This window comes from Vulpes lagopus, chromosome 7 (genome assembly GCF_018345385.1).
Source record: "Vulpes lagopus strain Blue_001 chromosome 7, ASM1834538v1, whole genome shotgun sequence".
Taxonomy (NCBI): Eukaryota; Metazoa; Chordata; class Mammalia; order Carnivora; family Canidae; genus Vulpes; species Vulpes lagopus.
The window spans coordinates 25164172-25181862 of NC_054830.1; the positions used below are offsets into that span (position 1 = coordinate 25164172).

The following is a 17691-nucleotide window of genomic DNA, read 5'->3' on the forward strand; positions in this document are numbered from 1 at the left end:
GCAGACTCCTCACCAAACGGAACAGGACATGGAGTCAATCCCAGGATCCTGGGATCATGACCTGAGCTGAAGGCAGAGGCTTAACTGATTGAGACACTCAGCACTCCTTAAGATTTTTTAAAGTAATCTCTACACCCAATGCGGAGCTCAAACTCACAAACTGAGATCAAGAGTTGCATGCTGTACTGACTGAGCCAGAAAGGCACCCTGGGACTGAAACTTTTTGTTTTCAAGGGTGGAGAAAGGTACTGGAGTTGCCAGCAAAGATAAGTGCCATATTAAAATATTTAAGAGGTGGGGGAAGGACTAAAACTAATCCTTCTATGCCTACATCTTGAGTAGGGGTGAAACAAAACTTAGAATAAAAAAAGAGACTTTCTCTTTTTCAACTTTTCCATATATTTTTTAAAAGATTTATTCAATTTTTTTTTTTAGAGAAAGAGAGAGCATGGGCAGGAGGGGCAGAGGAAGAGGCAGAGAGGGAATCTCAAGCAGACTCCCAGCTGAGTGCAGAGCCCCATGCTGGGCTCAACCTCATGACCCTGAAATCACAACCTGAGTCAAAACCAAGAGTTAAATGCCTAATGGACTGTACCACAGAGGTGCCCTTCAACTTTTCCATATTTTTAAATGTTCCATAATGAATACATATTACATAATAAGAAACAAAGTTAATGGGGTCCCTGGGTGGCTTAGTCTGTTAAGCATCTGCTTTCAGCTTAGGTCAGGATCCCAGGGTCCTGGGATTGAGCCCTTCATCAGTCTCCCTGCTAGCAGGGGGCCTGCTTTCCCTCTCTCCCTCTGCCCCTGCTCGTGCTCTTTCTCTCTTTCTTGCAAAAAAATAAAATCTTTTTTTTTTTTAAAGAAAAAAGTTATGTATATTTTTATGGAAAGGATGGTGAAAATCCAACTGAGGGAGGATAAATGAAGCTAGAAAATGTTTACCTGTCATGAATAGAGTTGATATAAAGGTTGACAAACCAGGTGAGAGAGTATTGGTACATGGGATCAATGTTAGCCAGGTCTGCAATGCTGAAGAATAATACTGATGAATGTTTAGCAATGGGTCTGTAGCCTTCTCGAGACTCTGCTATTTTGAGTTCTGTCTTTTCTGCAATCTAGAAGAAGAGAAAAATCAGGATTAAGACATAGGAAATGTGTTTTTGGATTATTTATTTTTTATATAATAAAGTTTATATTTAAAAAATAGCCCCCAACTCAATGACATAATTAAAGAGGAAGAGTTTATAAGAAAAGACTTATTATTATGCTAAAAGTTGGAAAGAAAGAAAGGAAAAGGAAGGAAAGAACTAGGAAGGGAGGGAAGAGGAAGATGAGAGGGAGGATAACAAAGAATGAAAAATAGTTTAAGGTTATGTTTCTTGTTTGGGGAATACCAGAGTTGTCAATCTTTGCTTATTCTTTGCCTGAATCTGACATGTGTCTACTATAGTCACTCATCTTTTTTTATTTTAATAGGTCAGATAGAGAATGTGCACATGTGTATGTTTAAGGTATCAACATGTGCATCAGAACCCCGCACAAAGTCTGGCAAAGTAGATATTCAGAAATATTTCCTAGCTGATGGTGTTATACATTAAAAGTAGCTTCTCATATGTTTAACTTTCTGGACATAATAGGGCTGTTAATATTTGACCTGCAAAGAAAAAAATTCTCCAAGATAACAAGTTCTTCAACTGGTAACTCCTTCTGATAGATTGCTATTCTATAGGAAAAAGGTATAAAGCACTTATCTAAACCACTTCTCCTTTGGACACACTATCCACAGACTGTTGTGTATCATGTTTATACTGAATAATCTCATTTGTAGCTGACTCAATCAGGAGGTAAAGATAGAAATGGACCCAAGATTAGCTAAATCAATTTTTCCCACTAGAGAATTAGAACTTATAAGAGCCTCAAAAACGGAAGTCAAGTGGTACTGGGCACTAGTGCTAATAAAAGGTAATGGAACCAAATTTGGTTTCTCCATGCAAGGACCAGATACAAATGTTTTACAGGAGAAACTAGCCTTCTTATGGAGCAGAGAGGCACAGATGAAGACTACACAATATTACACAAAGAGCATAGAAACTTTCCATTATTCTTGAAAGTATATACCTGTATATACCTCTGTAATTGGGAAAATGCCCCCTTGTATCTTTTCTTTTCTTTTCTTTTTTTTGAGTATAGTTGACACACAATGTTACATTAGTTTCAGGTGTGCGACATAGTGATTGGACAAGTTTATACATTATGCTGTGTTCACCACAAGTGTAGACCATCTGTCAGTATAAGACACTATTATATTATCATTGACTATATTCCTTATGCTGCCCTTGTATCTTTCTTATGTGGGCTAATTTGAATAGGCTTCTGCTCCTTGCAAACAAACTTTCTCCCAAATTATACTAGGAGCAAACTGAAAAAGGATCAAAAGATTGCTAGGATTCTCTTTTCACCTGCTGTTTCTTTGTTATCTCATTGGACATCATTTTAGCAGAGTCTAAAACTTTAATTGCACTTTCATCTTCTAAAATGTTCCCTTCTGAAGATGATAGTGTTTCTAAAATTTTCTTCTCTATATCTTTTAGCTGTTTCTTATTAGCTGCAGACTGAAGAATAAGGGCATTTCGTTCCTCTTCTAACTCTGGTCTAAAAAGATAGAGAAACATTTAGTCTAAATCTGGAGTAGTTTATCTAAAATCATATCTGAATATTAGATATCACAATTTTGTAGAGAAATAATTTTATAGACATGTAACACAAAGATATGTAGCACAAACTTTATCCTAAGGAAAAAGGTTATTTCCATACGAATGATTATTTGAGCAAAAAAAAATGATCATCAATTGCATGTATGTAAAATGTGGCAGTAAAATGTACCACAGTAAATCTAAGAACGTGTTAAATTTATCCATATGGCTGAGATGGTTATGTGAGGATAGGAACTGGAGAAGAAACACAATAGTCAACTTTTTATCTACTCCTTGGTTTTGTCATATTCAGTGTTATTTTCATTATGTATGTCTTCCACAGGAACAGAAAAGAAGACTTGTCATACAATTGCCCTTTCAAGAAGAAGACAAAACTGGCACTTACAGTCTTCACAAAGACAGTATAAGACTTCAAAATAACATAATTCACGATGTTTTAGAATGTTAGGACTTGGTTCTATCTTGGATACTATGCAAGTAGGATTCAAACATTAGAAGTAACTAAGGCACTTTATGGATTACATAATTTCACTTATAATTTGATTTCATGAAATAGACTGATAATGTTGTGTGAAGCTCCAAGTGGAATCAAAGATTTCCATCAGGAAACAATTCTTTACTACTAGCCCTATCAAATATCTTAATATATTTTCTCTTTTAAAAAACATAACACATGCTAGTAATAGAAAAATATATAAAGAATGAAAAAATAAGTTACCCATGATCTTATCATCCTCAGAGATGATCACTGCTAACATTCTGGCATATTCCCTCCCTAATTTTTTCAATATATATATATTTTTTTTCAATATATTTTTTTCATATATATATGAAATTTTTTTTCAATATATGAATATTCAAATTTCAATATGAAATTTTTTTCAATTTTTTCAATATATATATATTCATTCATACATTAACTATATTTTTTTACAAAATATTATCCATACCATGCATAATTTTGTATCCTGCTTTTTCATTCTTATCTAAGTATTTCATCAATCATTCTATTATAGAAGGACAAACATTATATGTTCTCATTCATTTGGGGAATATAAATAATAGTGAAAGGGAATATAAGGGAAGGGAGAAGAAATGTGTGGGAAATATCAGAAAGGGAGACAGAACATAAAGACTCCTAACTCTGGGAAACGAACTAGGGGTGGTGGAAGGGGAGGAGGGCGGGGGGTGGGGGTGAATGGGTGACGGGCACTGAGGGGGACACTTGTCGGGATGAGCACTGTGTGTAATTCTGTATGTTGGTAAATTGAACACCAATAAAAAATAAATTTATTATAAAAAAATCATTCTTTTATTATTTCACTGTATTATTCAAATATTTCATTGATATCCTGCATTTAAGTCTTTGAACATATTTCTGATTTTGTCTACAGTATATATTCTTCTGTGTGAACTTTTTTGCCTTAATCAGATACAACTCAGAAGTCATGGTATGTCTCCTGAATCCTACTACTAATACTAAGAGTCAAATATAATATGGTTGGCTTTTAACTCACTTGTTCTTAGAGTGGCAATTTTACTTTTTTTTCTTAAGAGAGAGAGGAAGCAAGCATGCTTGTGAGTAGGGGGGAGTGGTAGATGAAGAGTGAGAGACAGAATCTTAAGCAGGCTCCATGCTCAGCATGGAGACTGAAATGGGCCTTGATCTCAAGAGGCTGAGATCATGACCTGAGCCAAAATCAAGAGTTGGATTCTTAACCAACTGAGCCATCCAGCCACTCCAAGAATGGTTATTTTATTTTTTTAAATTTTATTTATTTTATTATTTATGATAGTCACAGAGAGATAGAGAGAGAGGCAGAGACACAGGCAGAGGGAGAAGCAGGCTCCATGCACCGGGAGCCCGACGTGGGATTCGATCCTGGGTCTCCAGGATCGCGCCCTGAGCCAAAGGCAGGCGCCAAACCGCTGCGCCACCCAGGGATCCCAAGAATGGTTATTTTAAAGTACTATATACTTAATTTATAATAACAAAATGTAAAATTTGATAAGTTTTTGAAATAATCACACAACAAAAGTATTAATGGCCTACAAATATTCCTCTCTAAACCATCTGGAAGCATATAAGAAAATACATACCTCTCCTTTGCAACAACAATACCTAGTAACTGATCTTCAAGTCCTTCTGGAGTTATCATGAAATTTAGCAAAGATACCTTTGTAGCCAGTTCTGGCATAAAGTGTGGATTTCTCAGTTTTGTGGTGATATAAAACTTGAAATCAAAGGAATACTCAATAGTGACCTCACCAAGTCTGATGCAATCAATGCCACCTATATTTCAGAAAGCAAATGCATGATAAGTAGGCCAGAGTTGTATAGCCCCTCCTTCTATATTAAGGCTGTTCCTAGGCTACAAATAAAGGGTCCTAAAGTAATTTAAAATAGAATAGAGATATGACGAAGTCACAGACATAGAGGCAAGAAAGCAATTACATAGCAGGGTTCATTCATTCTGGGGTGGCATAAGACATTTTCTCTGGTTGTCAGGGAGCCTTCTAAATCAAGATTCCTTTTGATCTTACCTCCTCCATCAATTTTCAATCATGATTCCAAGATTATTTTTATATGAATTAAGCTCTTCAAAGTACTAAAGTTTATGAAAGAGTCCAAACATCCATCAACTGATGAATGGATTAAGATGTGGTATATATATATAATGGAATATTACTCAGCCATCAAAAAGAATGAAATCTTACCATTGCAATGATACGGATGGAGCTATAGTATATTATGCTAAGCAAAATATGTCAGAGAAAGATAAATACCATATACTTTCACTCATATGTGGAATTTAAGAAACAGAACAGATGAACATAGGGAAAGGGGGGAAAAAAGAGAAAGAGGCAAACCATAAGAGACTCTTAACTATAGAGAACAAACTGAGGATTGCTGGAAGAAATGTGCGCTGAGGATGGGCAAAATGAGTGATGGGTATTAAGGACGGCCCTGTGATGAGCATTGGGTGTTATATATGAGTGATGAATCACTAAATTCTACTCCTGAAACCAACATTATACTATATGTTAACTAACTAGAATTTAAACAAAAACTAAGAGCCAAGAAAATATAAAGAAAGTATTAGAGTTTGGCAGAGATAAAATTTTTGAAGTAGAGAGATGTGAGGTGAGTACTGTTTAACTTAAAGTCAAGTTTAGTCCACATTAACCATTACTATTCATAATAATGGGCTGTGTGAGCTCCATGGTCACAAGACAAAGGGATTTCAAATTGGCTTTAACTTCTTTATGTTCTCACTGAAAAGCAGTCTAGATAACAGAGGTTAACATAATGAACAGAGGGCAAGATATTTATTTTAGATTATCCAACCAAAATTCATTTCGTTCTAAATTCCTTTCACACATAACGATGACACAGAAGTTCTGAGTTATTAACATTATCCTTGAATTTATGTAGTGGTTTTTTTTTTTTTGCCTCAAAGATCATTGAACCATCTTTCAGTTCTACCAACTAATATAAATTAACTTCTACCTTGCTTGAAAGTTTGTCTAAGTAGTAAAGGCTCCAAAGATGGGTCCAGTTCTTCGCCAACATTTTCTAATAGAAGTGGAGTTCCAAACTGAATACAATTTTCCAATGTTCTCATATAGTCTGAATCAGATAGCTTAATAACACTAAGCTGATTTTCTTTTTCAGAGTTTTTGATCCACTTATTAGCTTGACCCTGAGGGTCAATCATTAAAGGCCTAGAATATAATAAGAAACATTGTGAAGGAAACAAATAGATGTTGATATTTCTTTAAAATTATGTATTTTAAATAACAAACATCACCATCAATCTGTACAAATGCAAAGTGTTTCACAAAGAAATCAGTATTAATCTTTATAAGAAAGAAGAGATTTACTTTTAAATGAGTTTTATTGTCATTTGTTTTTGAAATGAGGAAATTCAGTCTCTGGGAGTACTTTGTTCAAATTTCCAAAACTAGTTCAATGTCACAAGGAGAATCTTGTGAATCTGTAAGCTGTGTTCTTTCCAATATAATGCATGGTCTTCGTGGTAGTCTTAATAAATGACATCTATTAACATAATATAAAAATAAACCTATTTATTTGATAAAAATTTAAAATAAGAGATCCACTAGCCTATAGTGGATTTCCTCAAGTTATGAGAAACTAAGTTTCCAAATTTTATCTGGTATATATTTGAGATCTATTTGGTAAATTTTTCTATGTAATTATGGTAAAGGCTTTGGGTTCAAGAACAAATAATTCATGGTTTCAGATATTTAAAATCTGACATGCTTTCCTCTTCCTCAGTTATAGTACTGACTGTCTTAGGTTCCTTTTATATTCAGTACAGTGCATTAAATCATCTTTATAAAGAGTTACTCCAGAAAGGAGACTTTTTGTCTCAAGTTGTTTGACTTTCTCAGACATTGTCTTTCTGTTTCAACTTCTAGGGATAAAATCCTCTTTTCCTTTGCCTACAAAAAAAAAATCTTTTTAATCAATTATTATCAGATAATGCTTTTTAAAATTTTTTCTTTCCTTTCTAAAAGACAAATAATCAGTATTTTTCACAGAGCCAGAAAAAACAATCCTAAAATTTGTATGAAACCACAAAAGACCCCAAATAGCCAAAGCAATCTTAAAAAAGAAAAGCAAAGCTGGAGGAGGCATCACAGTTCTGGACTTCAAGTTATACTATAGCTGTAGTGATGAAGACAGTATGGCACTGGCACAAAAAGAGACACATGTATCAATGGGACAGAATAGAAAATCCACAAATGAATCCACAACTATATGGCCAACTAATTTTTGACAAAGCAGGAAAGAATGGAAAAAAGACAATCTCTTCAATAAACGGTGTTAGGAAAACTGGACAGCAACATGCAAAAGAATGAAACTTGACCACTTTCTTATATAATAAACAAAAATAAATTAAAAATGGAGGGAAGAGCTAAATGTGATACAGGTAACTATCAAAATCCTAGAGAAGAACATAGACAGTAACCTCTTTGACATTGGCCGTCACAACTTCTTACTAGATATGTCTCCTGAGGCAAGGGAAACAAAAACAAAAATAAACTATTGGGACTTTATCAAGATAAAAAGCTTCTGCACAGTGAAGGAAATAATCAACAAAACTAAAAGGCAACCTTCAGAATAGAAGATATTTGCAAATGACATATCAGATAAAGGGCTAGTATCCAAAATATATTAATATTACTCAGCCATTAGAAATGACAAATACCCACCACTTGCTTCAACGTGGATGGAACTGGAGGGTATTATGCTGAGTGAAGTAAGTCAATTGGAGAAGGACAAACATTATATGTTCTCATTCATTTGGGGAATATAAATAATAGTGAAAGGGAATATAAGGGAAGGGAGAAGAAATCTGTGGGAAATATCAGAAAGGGAGACAGAACATAAAGACTCCTAACTCTGGGAAATGAACTAGGGGTGGTGGAAGGGGAGGAGGACGGGGGGTGAGGGTGAATGGGTGATGGGCACTGAGGGGGGCACTTGTCGGGATGAGCACTGGGTGTTATTCTGTATGTTGGTAAATTGAACACCAATAAAAAATAAATTTATTATATAAAAAAAGAACTTATAAAACTAAAAAAAAAAAGAACTTATAAAACCCAATGCCCCCAAACCAAATAATCTAGTTTAAAAATGGGCAGAAGGGATCCCTGGGTGGCGCAGCGGTTTGGCGCTTGTCTTTGGCCCAGGGCGCGATCCTGGAGACCCGGGATCGAATCCCACATCAGGCTCCCGGTGCATGGAGCCTGCTTCTCCCTCTGCCTATGTCTCTGCCTCTCTCTCTCTCTGTGACTATCATAAATAAATAAAAATTAAAAAAAAAATTTAAAAAAATGGGCAGAAGACACACAAATGGCTAACAGACACATGAAAAGATGCTCAACATCACTCATCATTAGGGAAATACAAATCAAAATGATAAGATACCACCTCACGTCAGTCAGAATGGCTAAAATTAACAACACAGGAAACAATAGTTGTTGGCAAGGATATGGAGAAAGGGGAACCCTCTTAACTGTTGGTGGGAATGCCAAGTTGTGCAGCCATTGTGGAAAACAGAATGGAAATTCCTCAAAAAGTTAAAAATAGAACTACCATATGATCCAGCAATTACACTACCAGGTATTTACCCAAAGGATACAAAAATACTGATTTGAAGGGATACATGCACCCCAATGTTTATAGCAGCATTATAACAATTGCCAAATTATGGAAAGAGCCCAAATGCCCATCATCTAATGAATGGATAAAGACGTCATGTATGTACACACACACATACTGAAATATTATTCAGCCATAAAAAAGGATGAAACCTTGCCATTTGTATTAATGTGGATGGAGCCAGAGAGTATTATGCTAAGTGAAATAAGTCAGAGAAAGACAAATACCATATGATTTCACTCCCATGTGGAATTTAAGAAACAAAATAGATGAACATGGGGCTGGGAGTGGGGAGAGGCAAACCAGGAAACAGACTGTTAACTATAGAGAACTATAGAAAACAAATGAAGGTTACTAGAGAGAAGGTGGGTAGGAGAATGCGTTAAATATGTGATGGGAATTAAGGAGGGAAATTGCTGTGATGAGCACTGGAGAAATGTATGCAGGTGATGAATCACTAAATTCTACACCTGAAACTAGTATTACATTGTATGTTACCTAACTAGAATTTAAATAAAAATTTTAAAAGGAAAAAAAAAGACAAAACAATCTAATTAGTAGCTAACTAGCTGTTTTCTTTCCCAGCTCAAACTGTGCCAAAATCCTATTAAAATAAAAAAAGGTCCAGATACTAGTTAAAATTTACTTTTGCTATCATAGCAAACAGTGAAAAAGTATTCTGGAAATGAGAAAGTTATTCAGCATATGACTGCTTAAAAATTGACGAGATGCTTTTAATACCTTTCAAGGCCTTGTTTAAAGGGACTAGTTTCATCCTTATATATCCTTATTATTGGAAAAATATAGTATTGCTTATTCCCTTACAAAAAAGTAACAATTTTTGTAAATTAACATTTAATGCTAATCAATGTTCTTAGTAATGCATAAATGTTCTTGGTAATACAATGTTTAGAGATTGTTGTTTATTCTAAAAGATATCTAAAATTCCTACTTAATATACTCTTATGTGAATATTAAATATATAATTGGAAAATTGAGTTGTATCTAGAGAGATGAGGCCCACCATAGCATCTGTACTTCAAGCAAACCTTACTAGTATGACAGTGGTATGCTAGCCTACCTTTGAGATCCTTGGGAAATCTGAATTAAAAGCATTATCCATCTATGCTTCTGACAGAGAAAGTAATCTGGGGGGAAATTTTGCTGTTAAGTGGCCAGATGACAGTTTAATAAAGCAGCAAAGTAATTTCTTTGTGGTTAAAATGTAAACAAAGTCTGATTTTGAGATATAGACACATTAAAATGAGGAATCTGAAGATAATTATTTTTAAAGACTAACATTTATTGAGGACTTATTGTATATTGGGCACTTTCTCACATTTCTATGAGGTAGGAGTAATTATCATCCCCACTTACAGGTGGGGCACCTGAAGCATTGAGAGGTCAAGTAAGTTACCAAAATCTCAAGACAGAAAGTGATAGGGGAAAATTTGAATTCAAATATCCTGACGCTAGAGTCTGCACTGCTTTGATTACCATACAATATTATAAACAGACAAACTCTAGATATCATGAATAAGCACAGTAATAATTGGTTATAAACTGCTGAAAACAAAAGATAAAAATTTGAAAATTGTCAGCAGAAAAAAAGACACATTACATAAAGAGGAACTAAAATGAGACTTAGACTTTCATCATGCAAGCCAGAAGCAATGGAATGACATCCTTAAAGGAAAAAAAAATACCTGAAAACCTGTCACTTCAGAATTCTAAACCCAGCAAAAAATAGCTTTCAAAATGAAGATGAAAGAGAGAAAAAATGCTGAGTGAATTGTCAACAGACCTACATAAGGAACTGCCAAAAATATTCTTTAGAAAAAATAAGAAATAAAAAAAATATTCAGGCAGAAGAAATATAAAATCAGACAGAAACACAAAGAAATGAAGAGGTCCAAAAATAGGAGGGAAAAAAACAAAGGAAATATAAAAGACTTTTTTCCTTATATTTAATCACTCTAACAGATAAATTATTGTCTAAAGCAAAAAGAGTAACAATGTATTGTAAGATTTATGACATATGATAAAGTAAAATATGCAACAACACCACAATAGAAAAGATACTGGAATTATACTGTTGAAAGATTCCTATGCTATATGTGTAGTAGTATATTATTTGAAAGTATTCAGTGTTAAATTGAAAAGGTATATTGTAAGCTCTAGAGCAAAGACTAAAAATAAGGAGTATATAACAAATAAGCCAATGAAATAATAAAAAAATTTCAATGACTCCAAAGCCAGGTGGGGAACAAGAGATAAAAGGAATAAAGAACAAATGCCCAGCAATTGCACTGCTGGGGATTTACCCCAAAGATACAGATGCAATGAAACGCTGGGACATCTGCACCCCGATGTTTCTAGCAGCAAGGTCCACAATAGCCAAACTGTGGAAGGAGCCTCGGTGTCCAGGTGTCCATTGAAAGATGAATGGATAAAGAAGATGTGGTTTACGTATACAATGGAATATTACTCAGCCATTAGAAACGACAAATACCCACCATTTGCTTCAATGTGGATGGAACTGGAGGGTATTATGCTGAGTGAGATGAGTTAATCGGAGAAGGACAAACATTATATGTTCTCATTCATTTGGGGAATATAAATAATAGTGAAAGGGAATAGAAGGTAAGGGAGAAGAAATGGGTAGGAAATATCAGAAAAGGAGACAGAACATGAAGACTCCTAACTCTGGGAAATGAACTAGGGGTGGTGGAAGGGGAGGAGGGCAGGGGTGGGGGTGACTGGGTGACGGGCACTGAGGGGGGCACTTGACGGGATGAGCATGGGTGTTATTCTGTATGTTGGCCAATTGAACACCAATAAAAAATAAATTTATTATTAAAAAAAAAAGAACAAATGAGACAAAAAACAACTAGCAATACAGCAGATTTAAATCTAAATGTATCGGGCAGCCTGGGTGGCTCAGCGGTTTAGTGCCACCTTCGGTCCAGGGCATGATCCTGGAGACCTGGGATCGAGTCCCACATCCGGCTCCCTGCGTGGAGCCTGCTTCTCCCTCTGCCTGTGTCTCTGCCTCTCTCTCTGTGTGTCTCTCATGAATAAATAAATAAAATCTAATAAGTAAAAATTTTTAAAAATCTAAATGTATCAATAATTAAGTATAAATGATCTAAACACTCTGATTACGAGTGAAGAGAATTATGTCATTTATATGTTAACTGAAAAACAAAAACCAAAAAAAGTTATGTCATTCCCTCTCTCCATTTAAAATCCTCAAATGGTTGGAAATGTTCTGTATCTTAATTGTGGCAGAGATCATAGGATCATAGCCTTAGTCAAAATTCATAAAATAGTACACCTAAAATTTATAGATTTTTATTGTATATAAATCATATCTCAATAAACCTGACTTAAAAATTTCTTTAAATGAGAAAAACAAAGTCATCTTCAGACCAATTCACAAGTCTTCACTAAAAGAAACACTAAAGGGTTGGCAAATTGATTTGAATTTAAATTAAAATAAATAATCTTAAAAAAAGACTAAAGGAAAAAAAAAAGACTAAAGGGACTAAAGTAATACTATGAATTCATGAGGAAAGGATGAATACCTCAATAAATAGTGACACAGTGCTGGAGTACATGGCTAGCATTATAAAAAAAAACAAAGTAAAATTAGATCCTTGCTTTTTATCATGTCCAAAGATACACACACACACACACACACACACACACACACACACACACACACACAAAGCAAGCACCAGAGTCCTAATTGTAAAAAGTGCAATGTTTTCCCAGCTTATGACTCTTTCTGAGAACTACACTAATGACCTCCAACACCCATGTTTGTTACTATAATGGCTTGGTTCCAAGCCATAGGTGACTAAACCTAAGGTGGATATTTCTCCCGAGCTAAGCCAATTTTGACTTGATGGTTCTCGTTAATCTATATTTTTCAACTGATGTATTTTGTAAACTTAGAAACTGAGGCTTGCATAGTGAACAGCCATATGCATAGAGGAACAGAGAGAGATCACATCATTAGAGATAGACTAATGAAGCAGCTGTGAAGAGAATAACACAGAAGATTGTTCCTACACCCTGAGAGACAGACAGACCAATTTTCACCTTCCAGTGGCCTGGTGGCCCAAACTTTCTCTGAGATACACTTAAGATAGAGTAACCAGAAGAGTGAACGCTAGCTACATTACTGGGTTTTACTGTCAGGAGTTACAGAAAGAAGACTAAGCCTCTTACGACAACTTATATCGGTGTCAACAAAGATGACAGTCATAGATGACTAGATTGGGCTCAAGTGGCAAGAAGTGAAGTCTGAGCTACAAGGATGGAGATTAATCCTTTAAAGTCACCTAGTTCATAGCCTGTTGACCAGCTGGTCCACAAATAACAGGTAGAAAGGGTAACTCCATTGGAATATTACTTTATTAGAAGAGTCAGCTTTCTGCCAGAAGATGACAGATTGTTTTCCTCAATTTACATACAACCCTAAAACCTATGGTTTCTGTTTTCCTCAATTTACATACAACCCTAAAACCTCTGGTTTCCTCCATTTTTAATTAAGATATAGATATACCAACAGCGTTTTCTGAACTGCAATTTAAAAAATCTGAGTGGCCACCAATGCATTGAAAAGAGTTTTAAACAGAATTAGAAAAACTTGGGGTATAGTATTCTGTTAAGTAAAACTTTCCCTGCTCTATCAGAGAACATATTTTTTTGAATAGCTAAACATACTTAGATTTTGACAAACTTACTAATTATCTAGAAGTTTCAAACTAAGGATGTTCACATTCAAGCAAAATTTGAGCAGTTAAACATTCAAAATATGACCATATACATCCTTATTTTATTAAAACAATACTTTCAACATAAAGGAAACTTAGATGTCTTAAAGTATCTAGTGATGCTTCCAAAGAATATAAGTGAACAATAACTCAGACTTTCAGAATGTAAGATTTCTTTAGATGTATCTCATATTCCACAGGATGACTAAAATATCCATTACAGTTTTAAAGGCAGTGAATGTGATATCCTATTCCACATACTTCATATAGTAATTAAAAACAAAGATTTGGAAGTAAAATTGCCTGGGTTAAAATTGTGACTCCACCATTTATTAGATCAGTTATCTACTAAATTTCAGATCATTAAATCACTTGGCCTCAATTTCCTCATCTGTAAAATGGAATAATAATAATGTCTAACTCATAGGAATTTTTTAGAATATAGGGCACTTACAACAGTATCTCAAGAATTTATAAGCTCAACATTATTTATCATAGTATGTTTGAGATATAGTCCCATGGAAAGACTTAAAATTAAATGACAACATGGATAAATAATCATTTATAGGAAATGATTTCTCAGAAAAGAATAATTGTCAAGTTTTTCAAAGCGATATAAATAAAAAGATAATAAACCATCTGAAAAATTCAGTTATGCTATCAATGATAGCAATTAAAAGATATCCACGAAATTGCATAAAATATCAAGTTATAGTTTCTTAAAAACAGGTAGAAATACCTAGTTAAGATGTGTACAGTGTATAGCCAAAACTGGAAACAGCCCAGATGTCCATCAATAGGAGAATGGATGGTGATATAGTTATACAATGGAATATTACTTAGTAACAAAAAAATAGGAATGCTGTGCTTTGTGGAAGAAGCCTTACACAAAAGAGTATATACAATATTATTCTGTTTATGTGAAATTCTAGAATAGGCAAAACAAACCTGTGGTGGAAAATAAAGTAATAATTTCCCACGTTGGAGTAAGAATGATGATTTACTGGGAAGAGACTAAGAAAACTCCCTGGATGTTAGGCATATTCTGTATCTGTATCAAGTGTACACTTTTTTTGGAACTCATGAATGGTATACTTAACTCTTGTGTATTTCATTATACATAAATTTTATCTCAAAAGAAAAAAACCAATCAAACAAAAACAACTTAAGTTAATAATATGCATGCTGAAGCATTTGGGGGAAAAGTATAACCATATTTGCAACTTATGTTGAAGTGTATACAAAGGATGAGTTGACAGATGGATAGAGGGATGGATAAGTATGTGATAAAACAGCAAGAATAATAAAATGTTAATGGTAGAATCTAGGAGGTAGTAGGTATGTGGGTTCTTACTCTAAAGCCCTGTCAACTTTTCTCTACATTTAAATACTTTCAGATAAAATAAGTGAAAAATACTTTATGTTCCTTACCAACGCCTGGAGTTATTAACAATCACTCCATTATCTATGGAGAAAGTATCTGTTGGCAATCCAGCAATATTCCAAGCTCTAATTTTTACTGGATCACCCAGTGTCTTACTCAATGAGAATTCCTCTGAACATGGAATTCTTTTCTCCTGTAAGAAATAAAAATATCTAATGTTTTATTTCATCTTGGTGGATGAAATATTCTTTAAATTATTGATTTGTCATTAGATATTATTTAATAACCAAAAAAACACACTGAATTGAAAGTTGGACTATAAAAGTATTTTACTGATCAAACAAGACCCTACACTTTCAGCTATTTCTTCTCTTTCTCCTTATTACCATCTTTGCCTGCACAATACCCCAACACATACTCTGAATATACAAAAGGAAACTTATGAAATATAAAACCATTACCTTACACAACATGCTCCAATCTTCTGTACATGTTTGTCGAAAGCCAGAAGTGAAAGCACCAAGATAGGCTATTACTCCTGCTGATACTAAAACATCACCAGTCAAATTTTCATATATTATCTGAAGGTCATCTGCAGCCTGAGACCACCTGTGAGATCAACCAAAGGCAAAATTGTCTCACCATAGAGAATGATGGAAGACAGTAATAGACTACTTACTAGTAAGGGACTACTAGTCCAAATTCTTTTTTTTTTTTTACTAGTCCAAATTCTATAACAAAATGCCATGAAATGTTGGATTATTATCTATAAAATGAGGAGGTTGGGTGCCTTCTAGGGCTGACATGCTATAATATGTATCTATGCTATATGAATGACAATCCACATTTCATTATTAGATTATTAGGCATTTCTTACAGGATCTGACCCTTTAAAATAAGGAAGAACAAAAACAAAAACATGCCAGCATTTCGTCTAATAAACTTTCTCCAGGATGATTTGGCCTTGTGGTGCTGCTATTTGTTTCAGTATTTATTGTTAGTCTGTAAAACATAAACATTTGCAATTCATTATCAAAAATTATATTTAAGGGATCCCTGGGTGGCGCAGCGGTTTGGCGCCTGCCTTTGGCCCAGGGCGTGATCCTGGAGACCTGGGATCGAATCCCACGTCGGGCTGCCGGTGCATGGAGCCTGCTTCTCCCTCTGCCTATGTCTCTGCCTCTCTCTCTCTCTGTGACTATCATAAATAAATAAAAAAAAAATTAAAAATTAAAAAAAAGAATATATTTAAAAAAAATTATATTTAAGTTGTACAAAAGCTGGCATACTAATGTTAATAAGGTTGGTATTTTTTCCATTTCATGAAGTCTTTACAATAAAAAAGTGCATTTCAAAACTACCTAATTTGCACTACAAAGTACTGTCAAAGGTCTATTACCTTATCATACTGCTCACTCAACACATATAATAACTAAATGAGATAGCTGGCTGGTCAGTACAAATAAACAGATTAGAATAAAGCTAACTGTTTTAGTTAGATCAGTCCAGTTATATCTTCTTTGAAATAAATTTTAAGAAAGTGAGCCATATATCCACTGCTCCTCCCCCCACACTTTATTATGAAAAATTTTGAACACACACAAAATTGGAAAGAATTATAAAACGATCACCTACATACTCACCACTTAGATTAAGAATTATCATTTGCCTTATTTGCTAATTTTTTTAAAAATGGAAACAAGTGGCAAGTATCATCCTTGATATTGATATTCTGTTTGGAAAAGCCTGGCCAGGTAACTTGTTGAATGCCTCACATTCTAAACCAGACATTTAAAAATCACTAATCAGAATAAACACCCAAAGAAAGTAACATATTCAAGCCTGAATTTCTTAAATGTTGTTAAAATAAGTAGAAATCTGACCTCGATTTTTCTCCACCCAGTCCTCCAATTAGTTTTGAGGCTCTTTCAAGTTTCTTAGCACAGAGTTCCACCTGGTCTTCTAAACGTGCCTTTTCCTCAGTCTTCTCATTAAACGTTCTTTGTAAATTTTCCAAATGATATTCTACGTCTGCCAGTTCTGCTCTCTTCTGATTCAAAAGCTCCATTATCTCAGCTAGGGACTTCTGAGCTTCTGTTAAGCGGGCTTTCTTGGGTGCCACTACCTATTTGGGAACAATATATGCAGGTGCTATGTAAAACGGACACCTACAATAATCCTCTATATATATGATGGGTGAAAAGTGATTAATTACTATTATAAATACATTTGTTACTTATAAGAATAAATTATACAAAATAAACACTTTTCCTTAAATCTCACACATATTTTTCTCTAAATAAAGAAAAATATATTTATATGTCATATAGAATATGTAAAACATTCTGGACAGCAAATGGTCATCTATAAAATAGATGAATTATTCCAGACTAACAAAATGTTAGAATATATAGTGGAAATAACACATATATAGCAAAATGTCTGAAAATAATGAGAAGTTGCCATTCAACTGTTACCAAAAAAAAAAAAAAACCAAGGAATACTATGTAGCAGAAATTATAAATGTTTCAAATATACAAATATGCTTCTGTTTGTGTGTGTATGGCTTTTTCAAATCTGTGGTTTTCTTCCCAGTGGGCTGAGGCAATACAT

At 34.3% G+C, this 17691-nt stretch overlaps 1 protein-coding gene across 1 annotated transcript in view; it reads right to left on the minus strand.

Annotated features, from left to right (window-relative positions):
- DNAH12 (dynein axonemal heavy chain 12) overlaps window positions 1-17691 on the minus strand; it is a 215192-nt gene that overhangs the window by 62635 nt on the left and 134866 nt on the right. The window contains exons 53-59 of the mRNA XM_041762972.1: window positions 16962-17203; window positions 15540-15687; window positions 15126-15271; window positions 6229-6443; window positions 4818-5010; window positions 2463-2655; window positions 946-1118 (exon numbers count right to left, since the gene is read on the minus strand). Of these exons, the coding sequence (XP_041618906.1) occupies window positions 946-1118; window positions 2463-2655; window positions 4818-5010; window positions 6229-6443; window positions 15126-15271; window positions 15540-15687; window positions 16962-17203 (1310 nt within the window). The remainder of the gene's footprint in view (window positions 1-945; window positions 1119-2462; window positions 2656-4817; window positions 5011-6228; window positions 6444-15125; window positions 15272-15539; window positions 15688-16961; window positions 17204-17691) is intronic.